This window comes from Gigantopelta aegis, chromosome 6 (assembly GCF_016097555.1).
Source record: "Gigantopelta aegis isolate Gae_Host chromosome 6, Gae_host_genome, whole genome shotgun sequence".
Lineage (NCBI taxonomy): Eukaryota > Metazoa > Mollusca > Gastropoda > Neomphalida > Peltospiridae > Gigantopelta > Gigantopelta aegis.
Window position 1 is genome coordinate 92,475,456 of NC_054704.1, and position 18,480 is coordinate 92,493,935.

Genomic DNA, 18,480 nt, shown 5'->3' on the forward strand with positions numbered 1-18,480 from the left:
ACGTGTGCCAATCGATAATTTATTTGAACATGACTCGAATTTCCTCGAATGCGCGTGCAATGCGTGTCATACAAATTCACCGCAATGGTCACTTGATGAAAACAGAAGAGATGTTAATTTCAGATGTATATTATTGTAGTAAAACTAAATAACTGAAAAAGAGAATCAGTTTTATTTGACAACATCATCTTTTAAATATCGTGGTCACAAATGTCAGTGTCTGTCATGGACCGCACATTAAATGTTTTAATTCGAAGTCTTTTCAAAATGACCAGTAAACTATCTTGAGCAGACGTAAACAAATGCACGTGTTGCAAACAGGAAATGAAACTAACGCATGCGTAGATCTCTGTCGCGAGGACTAACAACATGGACGACAAGCTGTTGGAGAAAACGAGTTAATGAATTTAAAGTAATTTTGTTGTTATGTTTGAGGAAAATGTTCAGAGAAAACTCAACAGGAGATTAGCTCTCCAATTAAGTTTATACCTTCGTGCATAAAATAAGCAGTATTTGTACAGAAAGATATTTATATTCAATTTCAAAGCAGATTGTTTCCTTGACATTTGAGGCGCTACTCGGTGATACGACACAACAGCACATACGTTAAATAGTTTCTGAACCACGTAGAACAATTAAACGGGTTTAAAAATATATTAGGAGGTAAAATTGTGGTACAAACTATAAAATAGATGATGTACATATGGTAGGAATGTTAAATATTTTGTTCCAAGAAGTTATTGTTGAACTGTTTGTTTTCATAGTCGGAAGTACTCAGACGGTAAGAGATCTATAGTCCGTCCAAAGGGAAATAATTGTTTTATACTATGAAATTTACAACAAGTTATTTATTTCTGAGCCGATTGTTTTCTAAATTGCACACAAAAATAGTTTGATTTTTTTTGTGTTTTTTTTAAACACCTATACTTTTTTTTTTTTTTAAATTGTTTACATCAAACCAAACCAAACTTATTTACAAAAAAACATTTTTGTAGGAGGATGGGACGGACTATAGCCAACATTTGGACAATTATCATGCTTTCTGACCATCAAAGACCAATCTATATCAATATTGCACCATATCTGCCTACATTAAAAGATTCCCGCTCTAATACAACAATCCTATGTTTGACGTTAAATACCTTTACATCAGTCATTTTCGAGCTCCCTGATAAAAACATTTTCACACTCCCTGATAAAAACATTTTCACATATTAATCACTAATATACATACTACAGGAAGAAACCTCGACAGCACCCGTTTCAATAATTTTCTGGTTAAATACGTCTCTACACTGCCAACTATCTTCTTTGTACTTTTCCATGTGGAGCACTGATTAGATCCAGGATAATAATATTCTAATATATAGGCAGGAGTTAAAGAGGGTGAAATCTAAGTAGGCTAACCCACAGGATCGGCCAAATTTTAAAACTGTTTTCATACATGTACTGGTACCGGTATTTATACTTCATTTGCACTGATGGCTTTTTAAAACACCGTATTGGTTAAGTTACTATTTACACCTCTAATTATCTTTTACTTTCAGGTTTCTGAAATATGTTTTCCCGAGCACACTTGCTGATCGTAAGGGAATATGAAAGATTACAGAGTATCAAGCCTTGGGTTTGTGTTTAAAACTACCATTATTACACTTCACAGTTGCAGTATGTAACACTGTCAATCATAATTTTTAATATTTATCATGTTAAGTTCATTAGAGTTTTCATTACACTTTAATTATGTATTCTTTTACTTTTTATATATAGAAATTAAAAGTATATGACGTAATTGTTTTATATAATTTATTACATTGTAAAGGTGCGAATTATTATCATTAGCAAAACTGGTATTTTTTATACATGCCCATATATTTCAAAATATACAATGTAGGTATTATGGTATGGTGTAGTTCACATCAACACCGAAGAGGTGTGTTTCGTCATGTTCGATTGTGTGCATTTCTTTTACGACTGTTGTGTTTTGGTCCTTAATCTCTGTCCTGGGCAGATGTAAGCCAGCTGAGGTGTGTTCCCAGGATAGCATGCTTTAACTTTAATGAGATAAGCAGAAAAATAATTTTGAACAAAATTAAAGTAGGAAGTTGGATTTGCAATACTTTTTCCAAAAATAACCTTTATAGGGAATTATTTAAAAACAGCCTTTTAAAGGTTTTTTCACTGCTAGTGTCTTATTTTCAACCAATATTAATTATTTCTCTACAGTTGATCACTGGCATCAGTGATGTAGTAGTTTAAGCCATCGGACTAAAAGTTGGTGATAGATACTGGGTTTGCACCCAAGTACCAGCTCCCACCCAGAGTGAATTAGCATCTCGGGTAGGTGTAACTTCTCTCTCACTACCCACTAACATTAACCCACTGTCCTGGACAAACAGCCCAGATAGCTGAAGTGTGTGCCCAGGACAGTGTGCATGAACCTTAATTAGATATTAGCACAGAAGGAAATTTAATTACAGTTGATAATATTTTCCCCAGTACTCACAAGGCATATGGTGTTGCTGATTGCCGGCAAACAAATAGATCTAAGGCCTAATTCACAAAGCTCTCTTAGGCTCTACTAGACAACAGCATTGCACTGCGGTATCGCAAAGTTGTAAGAGTTTAGTGAATTAGGTCCCTGGACAATTATTCTGCTCAGCAAATGTCATTATATGATTTCTATTCTAGGGTATTGAAGCTCATCCACTAAAAGATGACAATGTGTTTGAATGGGTTGCAAAGATCCAAGGACTGAAAGATAGCTTATGGGAAGGTAAAATGACTTTATAATGTATTTTTGGTATGGTGTATGTACAGGATATAGTTTTAATGTGGTTGTCTCACAGCATGAGTTACCTATGTGTTCTTATTATCTTTAACAATGTCTGATAATGTTGTGCTTTGTTAAGTGGTGCCACACGACAGAATGAACTAGATCAAATTGTAATTCAGACAAAATAGAGCAGAATCTGTATTAAAAAGTAATGAAGTTAAAACAAATTCAAATTAAGAAATATGATAATAAAATTTACACTAATCAACAATTACATTTTATGTAGTCTTTTTTCTGAAGGAGTGCATAAATTATTTATTAAATTTGATTAAAGCTTTATTGTTATTTTCAGGAGGAATCTTTCACTTATATATAAAATTTGATGAACACTACAGCTATCGTCCTCCAGAAATATGTTTTCACACGGTTCCATTTCATCCGAATGGTAAGAACATTACATGTGTTAAAGTTAAGATTAATAGCAGCTCATTTGTACTGTTAAAAGTATTATTGTTACAGTTATATTTTAATATAATTTTTAATTTTATGCACCTAATTTCTCGTCTTCTCCAGCACCTTGTCCGTCCTTCCATCCATTCATTCGTCCGACAATTCGTCCATTCATCTGTCTGTATATCATTCTGTGTATCCATCTGTCTGTCCATCCATTCGTCCGTCCGTCCATCCATCCATCCATCCATCCATCCATCCATCCATCCACCCACCCACCCACCCACTGTCCCATCCTTCAGACTATTTTAAAGTATTAGCATGCCAACATATGCATAATGTTTGAACATAAACAAATATTTTAGAATTGGATTATAGGTGGATCACAATCATTGTTCACTATTCAGCATTTATTGTGCATTTTATTTTCAGTTGACATGGTAACAGGTCGACCGTGTATTGATTTCTTGGATGACTGTGACAAATGGAATGAGTCAAACAGAATATATATGATACTGGTCACAATTCAGGTTAGATTTTGAAATGTTGCTAAGATTTAAGATTTTATATTTTATGGAAATATTATCTGTAGATCAAACCAAAGTCATAGTTGTGTCATATTTGTCATAAACACCCAATCTTTCATTAAACCAGGAAATATACTACTGACACGAAGTTGATAGCCCTAAATAGGTTGTAACACATTGAGAATCAGTGATGGTCATCTAGACATGAAATGACATTGGCTCTTGTCAGATATGCTAGCATAGGCTGAGACAAAGTATCGGTAAATTCTGTAATGTTGGTTTCTGTTATTTTACACTTGAAAGTTATATCTTTGAATTACGAATGATAATTACTGACTTGGCAACCAGTCAGATTTTGTTTGCCAATGTTAGCAATTGATTTACTAATCATTAGCTATTGGATGTCAAAAATGTGGTAATTCTGACACATAGTCATCAGAGGAAACCCTCCAAATGTTTTCATTAGCGGCAAGGAATATTTATATGCACTTTCCCATAGACAGGACACAACATACCACAGCCTTTGTTATACCAGTTGTGGTGCACTGCATGGAATATGAAAAAATTCTAAGTACCCCAGCTTGTCCTCTATCAACGAGCTAAATGTTACTGAACACAGGTTCGTTTATTGGTGCACCAGTGGGTCAGGACACCAAAACAACATGGTTCTAAATGTTGCTGAACACAGGTTCGTTTATTGGTGCACCAGTGGGTCAGGACACCAAAACAACATGGTTCTAAATGTTGCTGAACACAGGTTCGTTTATTGGTGCACCAGTGGGTCAGGACACCTAAACAACATGGTTCTAAATGTTGCTGAACACAGGTTCGTTTATTGGTGCAGCAGTGTGTCAGGACACCTAAACAACATGGTTCTAAATGTTGCTGAACACAGGTTCGTTTATTGGTGCAGCAGTGTGTCAGGACACCTAAACAACATGGTTCTAAATGTTGCTGAACACAGGTTCGTTTATTGGTGCACCAATAGGTCAGGACACCTAAACAACATGGTTCTAAATGTTGCTGAACACAGGTTCGTTTATTGGTGCAGCAGTGTGTCAGGACACCTAAACAACATGGTTCTAAATGTTGCTGAACACAGGTTCGTTTATTGGTGCAGCAGTGTGTCTGGACACCTAAACAACATGGTTCTAAATGTTGCTGAACACAGGTTCGTTTATTGGTGCAGCAGTGTGTCAGGACACCTAAACAACATGGTTCTAAATGTTGCTGAACACAGGTTCGTTTATTGGTGCACCAATAGGTCAGGACACCTAAACAACATGGTTCTAAATGTTGCTGAACACAGGTTCGTTTATTGGTGCAGCAGTGTGTCTGGACACCTAAACAACATGGTTCTAAATGTTGCTGAACACAGGTTCGTTTATTGGTGCAGCAGTGTGTCAGGACACCTAAACAACATGGTTCTAAATGTTGCTGAACACAGGTTCGTTTATTGGTGCACCAATAGGTCAGGACACCTAAACAACATGGTTCTAAATGTTGCTGAACACAGGTTCGTTTATTGGTGCAGCAGTGTGTCAGGACACCTAAACAACATGGTTCTAAATGTTGCTGAACACAGGTTCGTTTATTGGTGCAGCAGTGTGTCTGGACACCTAAACAACATGGTTCTAAATGTTGCTGAACACAGGTTCGTTTATTGGTGCAGCAGTGTGTCTGGACACCTAAACAACATGGTTCTAAATGTTGCTGAACACAGGTTCGTTTATTGGTGCAGCAGTGTGTCTGGACACCTAAACAACATGGTTCTAAATGTTGCTGAACACAGGTTCGTTTATTGGTGCAGCAGTGTGTCAGGACACCTAAACAACATGGTTCTAAATGTTGCTGAACACAGGTTCGTTTATTGGTGCAGCAGTGTGTCTGGACACCTAAACAACATGGTTCTAAATGTTGCTGAACACAGGTTCGTTTATTGGTGCAGCAGTGTGTCAGGACACCTAAACAACATGGTTCTAAATGTTGCTGAACACAGGTTCGTTTATTGGTGCAGCAGTGTGTCAGGACACCTAAACAACATGGTTCTAAATGTTGCTGAACACAGGTTCGTTTATTGGTGCAGCAGTGTGTCTGGACACCTAAACAACATGGTTCTAAATGTTGCTGAACACAGGTTCGTTTATTGGTGCAGCAGTGTGTCAGGACACCTAAACAACATGGTTCTAAATGTTGCTGAACACAGGTTCGTTTATTGGTGCACCAATAGGTCAGGACACCTAAACAACATGGTTCTAAATGTTGCTGAACACAGGTTCGTTTATTGGTGCAGCAGTGTGTCAGGACACCTAAACAACATGGTTCTAAATGTTGCTGAACACAGGTTCGTTTATTGGTGCAGCAATGGGTCAGGACACCTAAACGACATGGTTCTAAATGTTGCTGAACACAGGTTCGTTTATTGGTGCACCAGTGTGTCAGGACACCTAAACAACATGGTTCTAAATGTGTCAACAAACATCCCTTTCCTACCATATAAAACACTACAATGTTTACAGAAAAACTGTTGATCAGTAGATGTACAAAGTGATCACAAAATATATAATAGACTGAAGTATAAATCAGAATAATTATATGATAGACTGAAGTACAAACCAATCTCGTTATGTGATAGACTGAAGTTCTAATCAGAATAACTGTGTGATAGACTGAAGTCCTAATCAGAATAATTGTGATAGACTGAAGTACAAATCAGATTAAAGAAAGGCATGTTTTATTTAACGATACACTCAACACATTTTATTTACAGTTGTATGGCATCAGACATATGGTTAAGGACCACACAGATATTGAGAGAGGAAACCCGCTGTCACCACTTCATGGGCTACTCTTTCCGATTAGCAGCAAGAGATCTTTTATATGCCCCATTCCAAAGACAGGGTAGTACATACCACAGCCTTTGATATACCAGTTGTGGTGCACTGGCTGGAACGAAAAATAGCCCAATGGGCCCACCGACGGGGATCGATCCCACACTGACCGCGCATTGAGCGAACGCTGTACCACTGGGCTACATCCCACCCCAAAACAGACTAATTATACACTGATCTGTAAACTATATTTCAGAATTTGTTAAGTAATCCATCTGCGAATAATCCGGTAAACGTGGAGGCAGCGGAGTTGATGTGTCGTATACCCGATGTTTACAAGCAGGTCGTCCAGGAGTGTATTGCTGCAAGTCAAAGAGTTGAAGGTATGTTGGTGTGAAGCCATTTCTACAAAACAAAACATGCTTGTTTGCTGTGATCATCATTTTAATAGTGGGTCTGATGGTTTTCAGTTGAACTATAATTTATATGTGCTATTTTTAAAAAGAAAGGGGGAAAAGGTTAAAAGAAGAAATGTGGTAAAAAAGAAAGAAAAAAGAAGTGATTTTTGAGTACATGTATTTGTTTTAAATCTTTCATACAGTATATTTTTTAAATTGTATATTAGGTCTTTAGCTCTGCTATGACATTGGTTACAAAGCTTTTCTAATACTGATTTGTCCGGGGTTCATTTGTTGTCCATCCATCGTCTTTCTGTCAACATTTTCTTTGAAGTCTATTTTCTCCTAGAGTTTTCATTGGATTGTTCGAAAATGTGGTACAGTGATCCCCTGGGGCACCCTCCAAAAAAAAGATATTTTAGAATATTATAATTTTTATTGAATTAAAAAAACATTATTTTAAAAGTATCATCTCCATTGGTTTTGATTGGATTCTGAAACTTGGTACAGTGATCCTCAGGGTCAGTCAGCACAAACTATATATATAAAATATATATAAGTGAAATATATGTAACTATAATCAAGGAAAAATTAATTGTTTTCTAGAAATAATTTATTGGTCATTTGTAAACATTCTGAGATGCTTTGCACAGTTGTGTCTTAATGTTATCATCTTTGTCAAATTTCAACCATTTTACAAACTTGGCAGTTGGTTTGAGACCTTTTTATTTAGTACACCGGAACTTGTTTTTGTAAATATATGTACATAGTTGCAAACAATTTAAAATTAACTTAACTTGCTGTATCTAAAAGGAGTCGACTATTTTTGTTTGTTTAGCTGGGCTTGCTCCTCATTCCATTACGAAGGCAAAGGTCATGTTTTCTCCTGAGATTAAGAAAAAAACACAACTGGAGCCCGACTCCCAGCCAGAGCGGCCTCGCATTACCAAGATAACATTTGATGACTACTTCACAACGTGGTATGGAATAGCCACGTCCAAACCACAGAATGATTCCAAAAACCCATGTACGTATCTTTCACGTGAAGTAATATTGTACCAACAGGTAAACCAATGCAACAAAGTTTGATCATTCCAGATGTTATGATTTCCAGGGTGATAAATAGAGATTATTATAGGAGTTTGTGTGTCGTACTGATTTTACGAAATGAGTGTCGGGATTTTTGTATTGCCCAAGCGAGAGCAAGAGTAATACATGAATACTGACACAAGTTTCATAAAATCAGTACAACTCACACGCAAGTGTAATAATTTCCAGGGCGACCAACCTAATGGAAATATATTTCTGGTATTTTCATTTTTAAGTGCGCGAACGCCCCTTTCAAAGCAATAGTTTAAGGCACACGAAAACGCCATTTTCAAAAATATAACAAACAATTTAAACAGCGCCATATTTGACATATTTAAAAAATAACAACAACCAAAGACAAACAATAAAAAAATATATATATTTATTGGAATGTTATGTATTCAATAATAAAAGTTTAAATCAATCCATATAAGTGGCAGAATTTTTCTGCTTCCTTTTTAAGCATATGGCTGGTCTAGTAAATATATTCATCAGTGTAAATAAAAGTTACTATACCTAGTACAGCAATTAACAGCATCGCATGCACGCACACACGCGCACACACACAGACAGACCAAACATCACCACAAAAAAACCCCTGAAAGCCCCACTTTATTAGCAAATAGTGTAGTACAATTTCACTCCCACCAACAGATTAGTAATAAAGTGACAAACTTGGGACCAATGTTTTTATGTAGGTACATTACCACATTTGCACTATTTCATCAGTGGGGTCGACCTAATTTGTGGTTAACTGAATCTGGGACGAAACGTCTGGTACCCACATTAAGACTGGCTATCGTTCTGCATTACACTTATATTACTATTAGCGTAGCTCTTTTCGCGGCAAAATCTAACAATGGTTTGTAAAAATTTACATTTTTTATAGTTTTACTTACTTGAATAAAACAAGATCGGTAGGTATATTAATTAATTAATATTAATGTCATGAATGTGTCACAGATTACTGGTAGACAAATGGTATTTAGTGAAATGTTGCACTTGAAAGCATACGAAAAGAATTTAAGAAGAGAATTATGGATCCGTTTCTTTTGTTTTCGTACGATCTCAAGTATTCTGTTATATGTTCAGGTTTTTAGACACCGTGGCGAAGTTGCATGCATCGCCATAGAACCGATGTCTGCCCCGTAGTAATTACTGTATGATATTTGAAATATCTTTAAAATGAATACATAAACTACATGGCAAGTAAGACAAATTTCATACATGGCTTCAGTTTACTCGATTGTCAAAAACATTTTCATTGGTCGGCTGTTGACAAATACAGCCAATAGACAAACGTCTTAGTAATAGCACAAAACAGTCGATAATACCAAGTTGAGGTTGCAGTGGAGAATGCAGAATGATAAACTCTTGTTTAATAAACTTGGGATTTAAAAATATAGAAAATTAAAAATATATTTAGAAATGGTTGCTTTCAAAAAAAATAATGATAGCGAATTTGGAAAAAATTCTGGATATTTGCCATTAATTCCGGAATTCCGGATATGGGTTAAAAAATTCCGGATTTTAAGGAAAATTCCGGAAAGTTGGTAGCCCTGAATTTCTTTATTATCCATATTATTATTGTTGTTTTCTTTATGAATAACAAGACCCAACTCAAAATGTTTCAGCCACAACTAGAAGGAGACGACGAAATGACGTCATATTTTATATGCACAGTCTGAGCTAGGACTGGAGAAGCAATGTCATGTTATGATGTCACTTTCCAAAATTATGTCATTACACTTGTTATTACACATATTCTTCGTATGATTATAATTAACTTGGTTATGTTGAACTATATAGATAATAACATCACATTTAGTTCAGTTCTATTATGCTCGTGGAACCAGTAGCATGGGACTCTTGAGCAAAATCTTATGAGCAGTCTATGATGAAGCAGTCTTAGTTAAGCTAAAGTTAACATTTGTTGTGTTTAACAACACCACTAGAGCATATTGATTAATTAATCATCGGCTATTAGATGTCAGATATTTGATAATTCTGACATGTAGTCTTCAGAGGAAACCCGCTACATTTTTCCATTAGCATCGATAGGACTATGACATCAAAAGACTTTTATGATTCTTAACATAATATTAGATCTTTCATCAATTCCACAACACAACTAAGCAAAAGATGCCATAAATTTATTAAATTCGTAGAAGATGAAATAGATAAAGTAACTGTGAGGAACATCACCCATCACAGAGATAATGCACAGAGCTAACACGAGGGAAGGTGATGTATATTTAATCAGTAGTCACAGTCCGTTGAACAGAAATGCAGTGTAGAGGATAATAAACATGTTACCAATTATTATCAAATGTATGTCCTGAATGAAATAGTGTTAGTGAGTGGCAAAAAAAGGACATAAATTTGGTTTTTAAAACTTCAAAAACAAAGTTCTACTGGTTTTGTAAACACAAACTCTTTAAACTATGTGACATCATTTTGTGTTTGTGCCAAATCATCATAATGACATATTTAGTACCGACGAGGTCATGGTTTGTAAACATCAAATCATCCAATAGTATTGTATGAAAAATATTTTCCTCATTATGAGTCACTGCTGAAGTAATAAAATAAAATATTCCATTAAATTAAGTACACCAAATGTCTGTTTAAGAACTCTGACAGAAGAATAGAGGTACTTGATCTTACTTTTTCCAGTCGCCTTATACTGCCAAAGTTTAGTAATACAAACATTTTTTTTCCCACCATATTTTTAAATACAGTTACTTCCCTTCTCTTGTGTTGCAGCTTCATCATCAGCTCATTGACAATCTCACTGAGCAGAGGGAATGCTCAGTTCTCGGTCCCTTCTACACCCATATCATACATGTACCGAGTTGATAGCCAGTTCTCATGTGAACAAACAATCCACATTATCATTCAAAATGGCACTCTCAGTTTCTTGTCGGCACTGCTTGTCAATACTTCAGGAAATAAAGATTTTTAATTCTTTTCATTTCTACTTATTTCATTTCTACTTATTTTCGTGATTTCATTTCAGTTCATTTCTACTTATTTCTCTGCTTATATCCAATTAAGGTTCAACATGCTGATCTCTGCACACACCTCAGCTGGGCTGTCTGTCCAGGACAGTGGGTTAGTTGAAAGTGGTTAGTGACCTGACCTTAGTGAGATAGGCCGTTGTAGTGGCCGTAACCTACCCATTGATCCATTAAAACTTATTCTCGGTAGGAACTGGTACCAGGAGACGAACCCAGTATCTACCATCCTTAAGTCTGATGGCTTAACCACTACACTATAGAGGCTGGTGATTTCTAATGAATGAAACTTGTTTATTTAGCAGCTTTCTTATGTTGTGATATACAAGACCCATGGGAACCGGTGGGTGGGTGGATGTTACTCCAGTTTGATACTGAAAACCTTAACTTTTTTCCTTCTACTATGTATATACCCCACTTCACATATTGTTCCCACTGACCAGCATGTATCACCCATCAATGTTGTACCCACAAGTCATGTCATGTTTACACCTCACTTCACATATTGTTCCCACTGACCAGCATGTATCACCCATCAATATTGTACCCACAAGTCGTGTCATGTGTACACCTCACTTCACATATTGTTTCCACTGACCAGCGTGTATTACCCATAAATGTTGTACCCACAAGTCATGTCATGTGTACAGCATCTTGTTACGGTTGTTCCAGAATGAATCACAAGAGGAGGTGGAAGTCACTGTAATGACTGGTACATTAAAGGCTGTGGTATGTGCTATCCTGTCTATGGGATGATGCATATAAAAGATCCCTTGCTGCTAATCAAAAAGAGTAGCCCATGAACTGGCGACAGCGGGTTTCCTCCCTCAATATCTGTGTAATCCGTAACCATATGTCTGACACCATATAACTGTAAATAAAAAGTGTTGAGTGCATCGTTAAATAAACCATTTCCTTCCTTCCTAATAGTCTGAGACTTTAACATCATGGCTATGCCATACACATTGTTAAAGTGTGATGGCATTGAAGATTGAGTCTGGTATAAAAGTTTTATAAGCACTGGCCCTGGTGGGTCGCCTGCATTTTGTTATATATACGTACATGGTATAGATAAAATTGTGGATCATGGGTATGCATAATAATTTGCCTCCTGCCTCCTCCATGAATAATATTTTTGAAACTATGTATCATTATCATGAAATATCAAGTTTTACTTGTGGAATTGATCTTCTGCAACATGCTCAATGGAAGAAATGTTCAATTCATATATTATGTATACTATATATTAGTATAATGTTGTCTCAACAATTTTTCTTTTTAAAGTGCGAAAGTATCCACCTTTTTGTGGATTAATTCATGTGACCATATGACTGCTTTATACAGAAACTGATTTTTGGTAATCAAACTCTCATAGAAGCTCAATAATAAAACTAAGAAAACTTCATAAAGCTCACAGCATCCAGTGTCATTTACCTGTAAAAATTCTCTCTACTTTGTTTCATAATTTGTTTTCTTTATATTGTATACACATAGCTGTACTTGCCTAGACTGTACACAATCCTTGTTACTGCGTAATGTCTTCTCAAACTTTCACCTTTTTCAAAAACACTAAATGATGAGCTCTTTTATTCATGTAATTATGTAAAAATAAAAATTTGTCTTTATAACTGATATCCTGCAAACTGATACAAAATTAATTGCAGCATTTTTTATTTTACACCCTATACATGTTTGTTATTAAATTAAAAATGTTTGTTATTAAAAATAATAAAATTAAAAAAGGAACATTTTTTTTTTTTTACGAATCCTTTTTTTTATTTTTCTAAACCTTTATTACCCCCAGATCACTGGCAATGCCAAGATTGGGGTGCCTTGAATTATTGTCATACAATATACAACAATAATAAAATTATAACATGATTATGTGTACATGTATAACGGTAACATAAAGGTTTGATATTTCATATTATGTATATAAACAATATGTTTTATATAGGGGAGTTAAATTTGTGAAATTTAAGATAATTTTATACTTTTTAACAACTGTTTCCTTTTCAGATTGGAACAGTCTAATATTGTGTGCAGTATCGTATCATGCTTAAGCTGATCTGGGCTACTGATCATGAAACAGTTGTAGTGCTGCTATTTAATGACAGCTTTCACTTAGTTACACAACTTGTTTGTGAAACAGGTGTAAAGCTTCGTTTGGCAACTGTATCATCAACCAAACATTAATCCCAACATACTGATTACAAGTGATATATGCTGGCTATGCAGATGGTTGAATATATTATTTTTTGGAACATATTAACTATATTTCTTACACACCTGTTGGTTATTTTGATAACGCATGGTTGTCTACACATGTACATGTTAACAATTTCAAGACATATGACTGGCTGCTCCTAGATGATGACAAGGTCATCACTGCCATACATCCAATGAAAAACTACATGATAGAAATCAATTACATTGTGACATATAGTTAACCTGACAATCATGGGTCTGTAATGCATAAGTTAGCTACAAGTGCAATGGCTGTAAATAACTTTTAGTTGAAAAAGATGTTGCTTAAAACCTGGTTTTTGAGGATATGTAAGAAAACCATTACATGTAGTGTCTGTATTAAACTGCCATTACATGTTGTACAGTGAAACCAGATCACACTGGGGACCTAATAAATATTTATCTGATTTAGACAGGATCCGGTGTTTAGAGGGTCATGTTTTAGAATTTGGAAAATTCATGACCAGGAAACTTAGCTGGATTTGACAGGATTTCGATTTGATCAGGGTCTGGTTAGACAGGTCTCACTGTATATGTATTAAAGCATGTAGTACTAAACTACCATTACATGTTGGGTCTGTACTAAACTACCATTAAATGATGTGTCTGTACTAAAATCATTACATGTTGGGTCTTTACTAAACTACCATTACATGATGGGTCTGTACTAAACTACCATTACATGATGGGTCTGTACTAAATTACAGTTACATGTTGGGTCTGTACTAAACTACCATTATGTCATGCCATGTCATAGGGTTTTACGTGCACATTCAGAACAAGCTGTTGTAGTGCACGCCTGTCGTGGGCACAAGCGCCGGCCTTGGCCGGCTCCTCCGTCCATGACAGGAAAGGTTGGGGGAGGGGAGAGGAGGGACCGTCTGCACTGGCAGGTGCAAGGGAGCACCAGCAGCCCGATCAAATCGGTAGCAGGCAGGTGGGGGTGGTGGTGGTGCTATGGAATTTGAATGGAGCAGTTAAATGCCAAAGAGAAAAGGGTGCGCAATTTTGATTGAGGGAATTTGGCACAATTTTGAACGGTCGGTCAAAAGGTAAATGGCCGAGCTAATATAGGTTTTGATATTAGTGAATCGAGAGTAGCTCGTTAATTTTAGACCTTTACGATGCTGTGGTGTCTCCCTAGGTTGCCCATAGGGCCCTTATAAAGGGTCTGACCACTTCTGGTCGAGGCATCACCAAGTACCAAGTTATTACCAGCAGCAAGTATTGGGGATTTGGGTGGGGGAGGCCGATATTCTTTTCTTCAGCTTCCCCCGGGTGCATTGCAATTGTGTACTTGGAACAGTATTCTTTTGTCCGGTTCCTTATTAGAGTACGTGCTGGACCATTAAATGGGGGCGGGTGCATAGTTATCATTAGTCAATGCACCCTGTGTACTGATGCAGTGAGCGTGTAGTCTGTGTGTGAATCCTAGTTTTGTGTTACGGTTGTACCTATTGTCTTAAGTCCCTATTCTAGTGAGTTCAACGGTCATTCATGACCACCCATCCCCCTCCGTCCTTGTATAGCATTGAATACAATGACGGAGGGGGTGTTAAACTAGCCTAGCTATCTAATTTGAAGGGTTAAACCCTTATAGTGTATGTATTGGTTTAAAAGCCTAGTGCTTGGCATACTTAACTTTATTACCAATGCAATAAAACGAAACTAACGGTGGCAAATAGCAATTGTATACATATATGCACCGACCTAGGTACTTAGTTTGAAGAATTTTGATTCCCGCCCCCTAAATATAGGATTTTAGTAGGCTTACTTGGTTTGTCTTCAGGCTATCTGGATAGTTGGGTATCGGTTTTCCTGCATGTCTTTGCTTCTGGAACCCTAGTTGACTTACCTTAGTTAGCTAGGAACTACCATTACATGTTTTGTCTGTATTAAAGTACCATTAGGTCTCACTACACAGATGTCATCTGCCATTGAAACCCATGTTAAATTGCCCAACTTCAAATGAAGATTGCCAATAGAACGGGTTCTCGTTGGCACTAACAACATACATCATTGTGAACATACATTATATAAGCATTTATTTTCACTCCAAAATTGAGAACATTTCAGTCTGTTTTTTGCTATATGACCGCATCTGGCTGTAATACCGATCCGAACAGGTGGTTCATTAACAGATTCACTCGGCTGTCTCTTACGCTATATACCCATGTTCCAAAAGGTCGATGCACAATATTACAAAATAACATGGGCAAAATACAGCCAGAAGGCTTACCATTAAACATACATATTGTTTTCATTATTCACCATTTCCTAGAAGTGAATATGTGAACCATAAGGTGTCACAATTTGGAACTATAGTGGATGTGATCAATGAACTCTCACTCGGAAGTGATCTGTGTAGTGAGATTTTTACATGATGGGTCTGTACTAAACTACCATTACATGTTGGGTCTGTACTAAACTGCCATTACATGTTGGGTCTGTACTAAACTACCATTACATGTTGGGTCTGTACTAAACTACCATTACATGTTTTTTCTGTATTAAAGCAACCATTACACATTGTTTCTGTTTTAACGCTACCTTTACCTGTTGTAGTGTTGGAGAAAATCAAGTATGATTCAAGTCTCCAGAGGATTCACAATGGTTTATCCCACCAGGACATTGAAGACCAGATTCGCAGACAAGTACAAGAGTAAATATATTCATGTTTTTTTCTTGAGGTTTTTTTTAATGTAAATTTTGTAGCCCAGTGTTCTGTATCTTTGTTATTAATGAGAACTGGTGTTGAATCCAATATATAGTAGGATATTTCTTGTTCCAGCCAGTGCACCACAACTGGTATATCAAAGGCCATAGTATGTGCTATCCTGTCTGTGGGATAGTGCATATAAAAGATCTCTATGACTATATGTCAAAATTACCAAATATCATCCAACAGCCAATGATTAATAAATTAATGTGCTCTAGTGGTGGTGTTAAAAAAAAAAAAAAAAAAAAAATTGGTTGGATCAGCAGGTTGATATTGTATACATTCATCACCAAGATGTGTACTAAACAAAACCCAATCTGATTAAAATTAGCTCTACTGGGTCTACCCTGGTAGATCTAACAGCATTGCGTGGACTCTCATGTCCAGGTGACATTTCATCTATAAATAACAATTCAAATATCGACCAATTACACTTTGCAGTTTATAGCGTTATTCGAGAGCATACAAATTCTAAAAATATCGGGCGAGACTATTTATGTAATTGTTGGTCTATTTCAACATTAAAAAAACGGGGGGGGGGGGGGGGGGGGGGGGGAAGAGGAGTGCAGTAATAAAGCATTGTATACTAGTATAAAAAGATTTTATGGCTATACCAAAACGGGGTTTTTTTTCGTCTTGAAACAAATTTTATATAAAATTTTATATTGAAATTAGTTTCCGGCATACTTCGTAATTCACCCGAATCATTTCGTATACCCTCGGCATAATCCCGAATGTTTTCAAATTCTTTTTAAATCACTGGCATGATTTTGCAACTAAGGTTTTGATTGGTCGAATGAAAGGTCAACTGGACATGAGCTCCAACGGGCTGCTGTTAGATCCACATGTAATAGTGGAGCTAATTTTAATTAGATTGAACAAAACCTGTCTATTTTTTTTTAACAAGCTAATATAGGTATATGACCCATTTGCAAATCTGGTACATGGATGAATGAAAATAAACAATGTAAGTGTAATTATTTTTTCTTCAGAAATTCAGAATTAGTATATGGGCTGGTAACCAGCAAACCTTCCCGAAAAGATGACAAGGTTGCTAAGATGGACAGACTGCAGAAAATGAGGAAAATATACCTGCCCCCTAGAGTTTCATCAGGTGAGTTTTAGCTTAATTGTTTTCTTGAAATGTGTATGCCTGAAAGGCTAGTAAACTAGGGATTTCTCAAAATCAACTTGAGATTTTACTATCAACATATGAGTATATCATCATTTGCCACCATATGACAAACCAGTTGTCCACCATGTTTTGTAATACATTATTACACAGGTAATAGAGAACAGTTTTTTTTTAATGACAACTTAATTTTTCTTCTGTGCTTTTCTTTCTTTTTTCACATGATCTTTGAATTTTGGTGCTTCCAATTTCAGCCTCAGTGTCCCAAGATATTGAGCTGGAAGGAGCACTACCTGCCATTAATGCGGGCAAGGACGAAATCTGGGAGAAGGAAGTTGATGACCTTGTGGCATGGACAAACAACCTTGACGTGAATGCAATAGACACTTGATTGTATGAACAGTGCACTTTTAATGAAGTTAATTCATTGTTTCTGTGATGTCAGTATTATATTTATGGTATCCGATATCCATGCTTTTAGTTAATATCGTTTATGGAATTGGAAAATGAACATGAAAGACTGAAAGTGATATATTAGAAACAGCTTTTCACATTTGTTGTAAAATATGTCTTTTGGCATCCGATATGATACCAAGTGTAAAGAAATCTTCCTGGGGTTTTTTCAGTCCGATGGCCTAAATGTTATCATAAAGACGTCTGTACAGTTGATAATCTATTAGTTGATATTAAGAATGCAATTTCATTGGATAATTCCATCGCTCAGTATTCTTTTCATTACGACACAATACATGTATATTGCCTGATATATACCCGACATATCTAGTATTAACACTTGACACAGTTTTGACACTTAAGCATTGTATATAAACTGTACATAACAATGAAAAATAAACTTATTTTTTTTAAAGACAGGTTTATTTTCATGACTGCATATTAAATGTTTATATTTTGTAGTAGTTGATCAGTTTTGTCAGTCTAGTTATTTGCATTCATTGTTCAGCCCTTATTTTTCACAATCATACCAGTTTCTACTGTCAATGTTTTATTGTCCAGTTCAAACAAAATCATTCCTTGATGGTATCTGATCATTTTTCAATACCATACAAGTTTCTGCAATGTTTTAATGTTGTTTAAATGAAATGACCTCTTGATGGTATCTGATAATTTTTCACCACCATACAAGTTTCTGTCAATGTTTTAATGTTCAGTTTGACTGAAATGACCTCTTGATGGTATCTGATAATTTTTCACCACCATACAAGTTTCTGTCAATGTTTTAATGTTCATTTTAAATGAAATGACCTCTTGATGGTATCCGACTTCAGTAGGCTGGTCG

The 18,480-nt window shown here is 36.0% G+C and overlaps 1 protein-coding gene across 2 annotated transcripts; it reads left to right on the plus strand.

Moving 5' to 3' along the window:
• The first annotated feature begins 333 nt into the window (after positions 1-333).
• LOC121375576 (ubiquitin-conjugating enzyme E2 U-like) lies at positions 334-18,093 on the plus strand. Of its 2 annotated transcripts, none has more exons than XM_041503093.1 (10): positions 334-412; positions 1,548-1,624; positions 2,689-2,773; positions 3,126-3,218; positions 3,656-3,753; positions 6,838-6,964; positions 7,818-8,006; positions 15,898-15,994; positions 17,044-17,165; positions 17,438-18,093. In XM_041503093.1, the coding sequence occupies exons 2-10, from the start codon at positions 1,559-1,561 to the stop codon at positions 17,572-17,574; spliced, it is 1,014 nt and encodes a 337-aa protein (XP_041359027.1). In that variant the 5' UTR covers positions 334-412; positions 1,548-1,558; the 3' UTR covers positions 17,575-18,093. The 2 variants fall into 2 exon arrangements, with proteins under 2 accessions (XP_041359027.1, XP_041359028.1); XM_041503094.1 differs by having other exon boundaries at positions 368-397.
• The last annotated feature ends 387 nt before the right edge of the window (positions 18,094-18,480 follow it).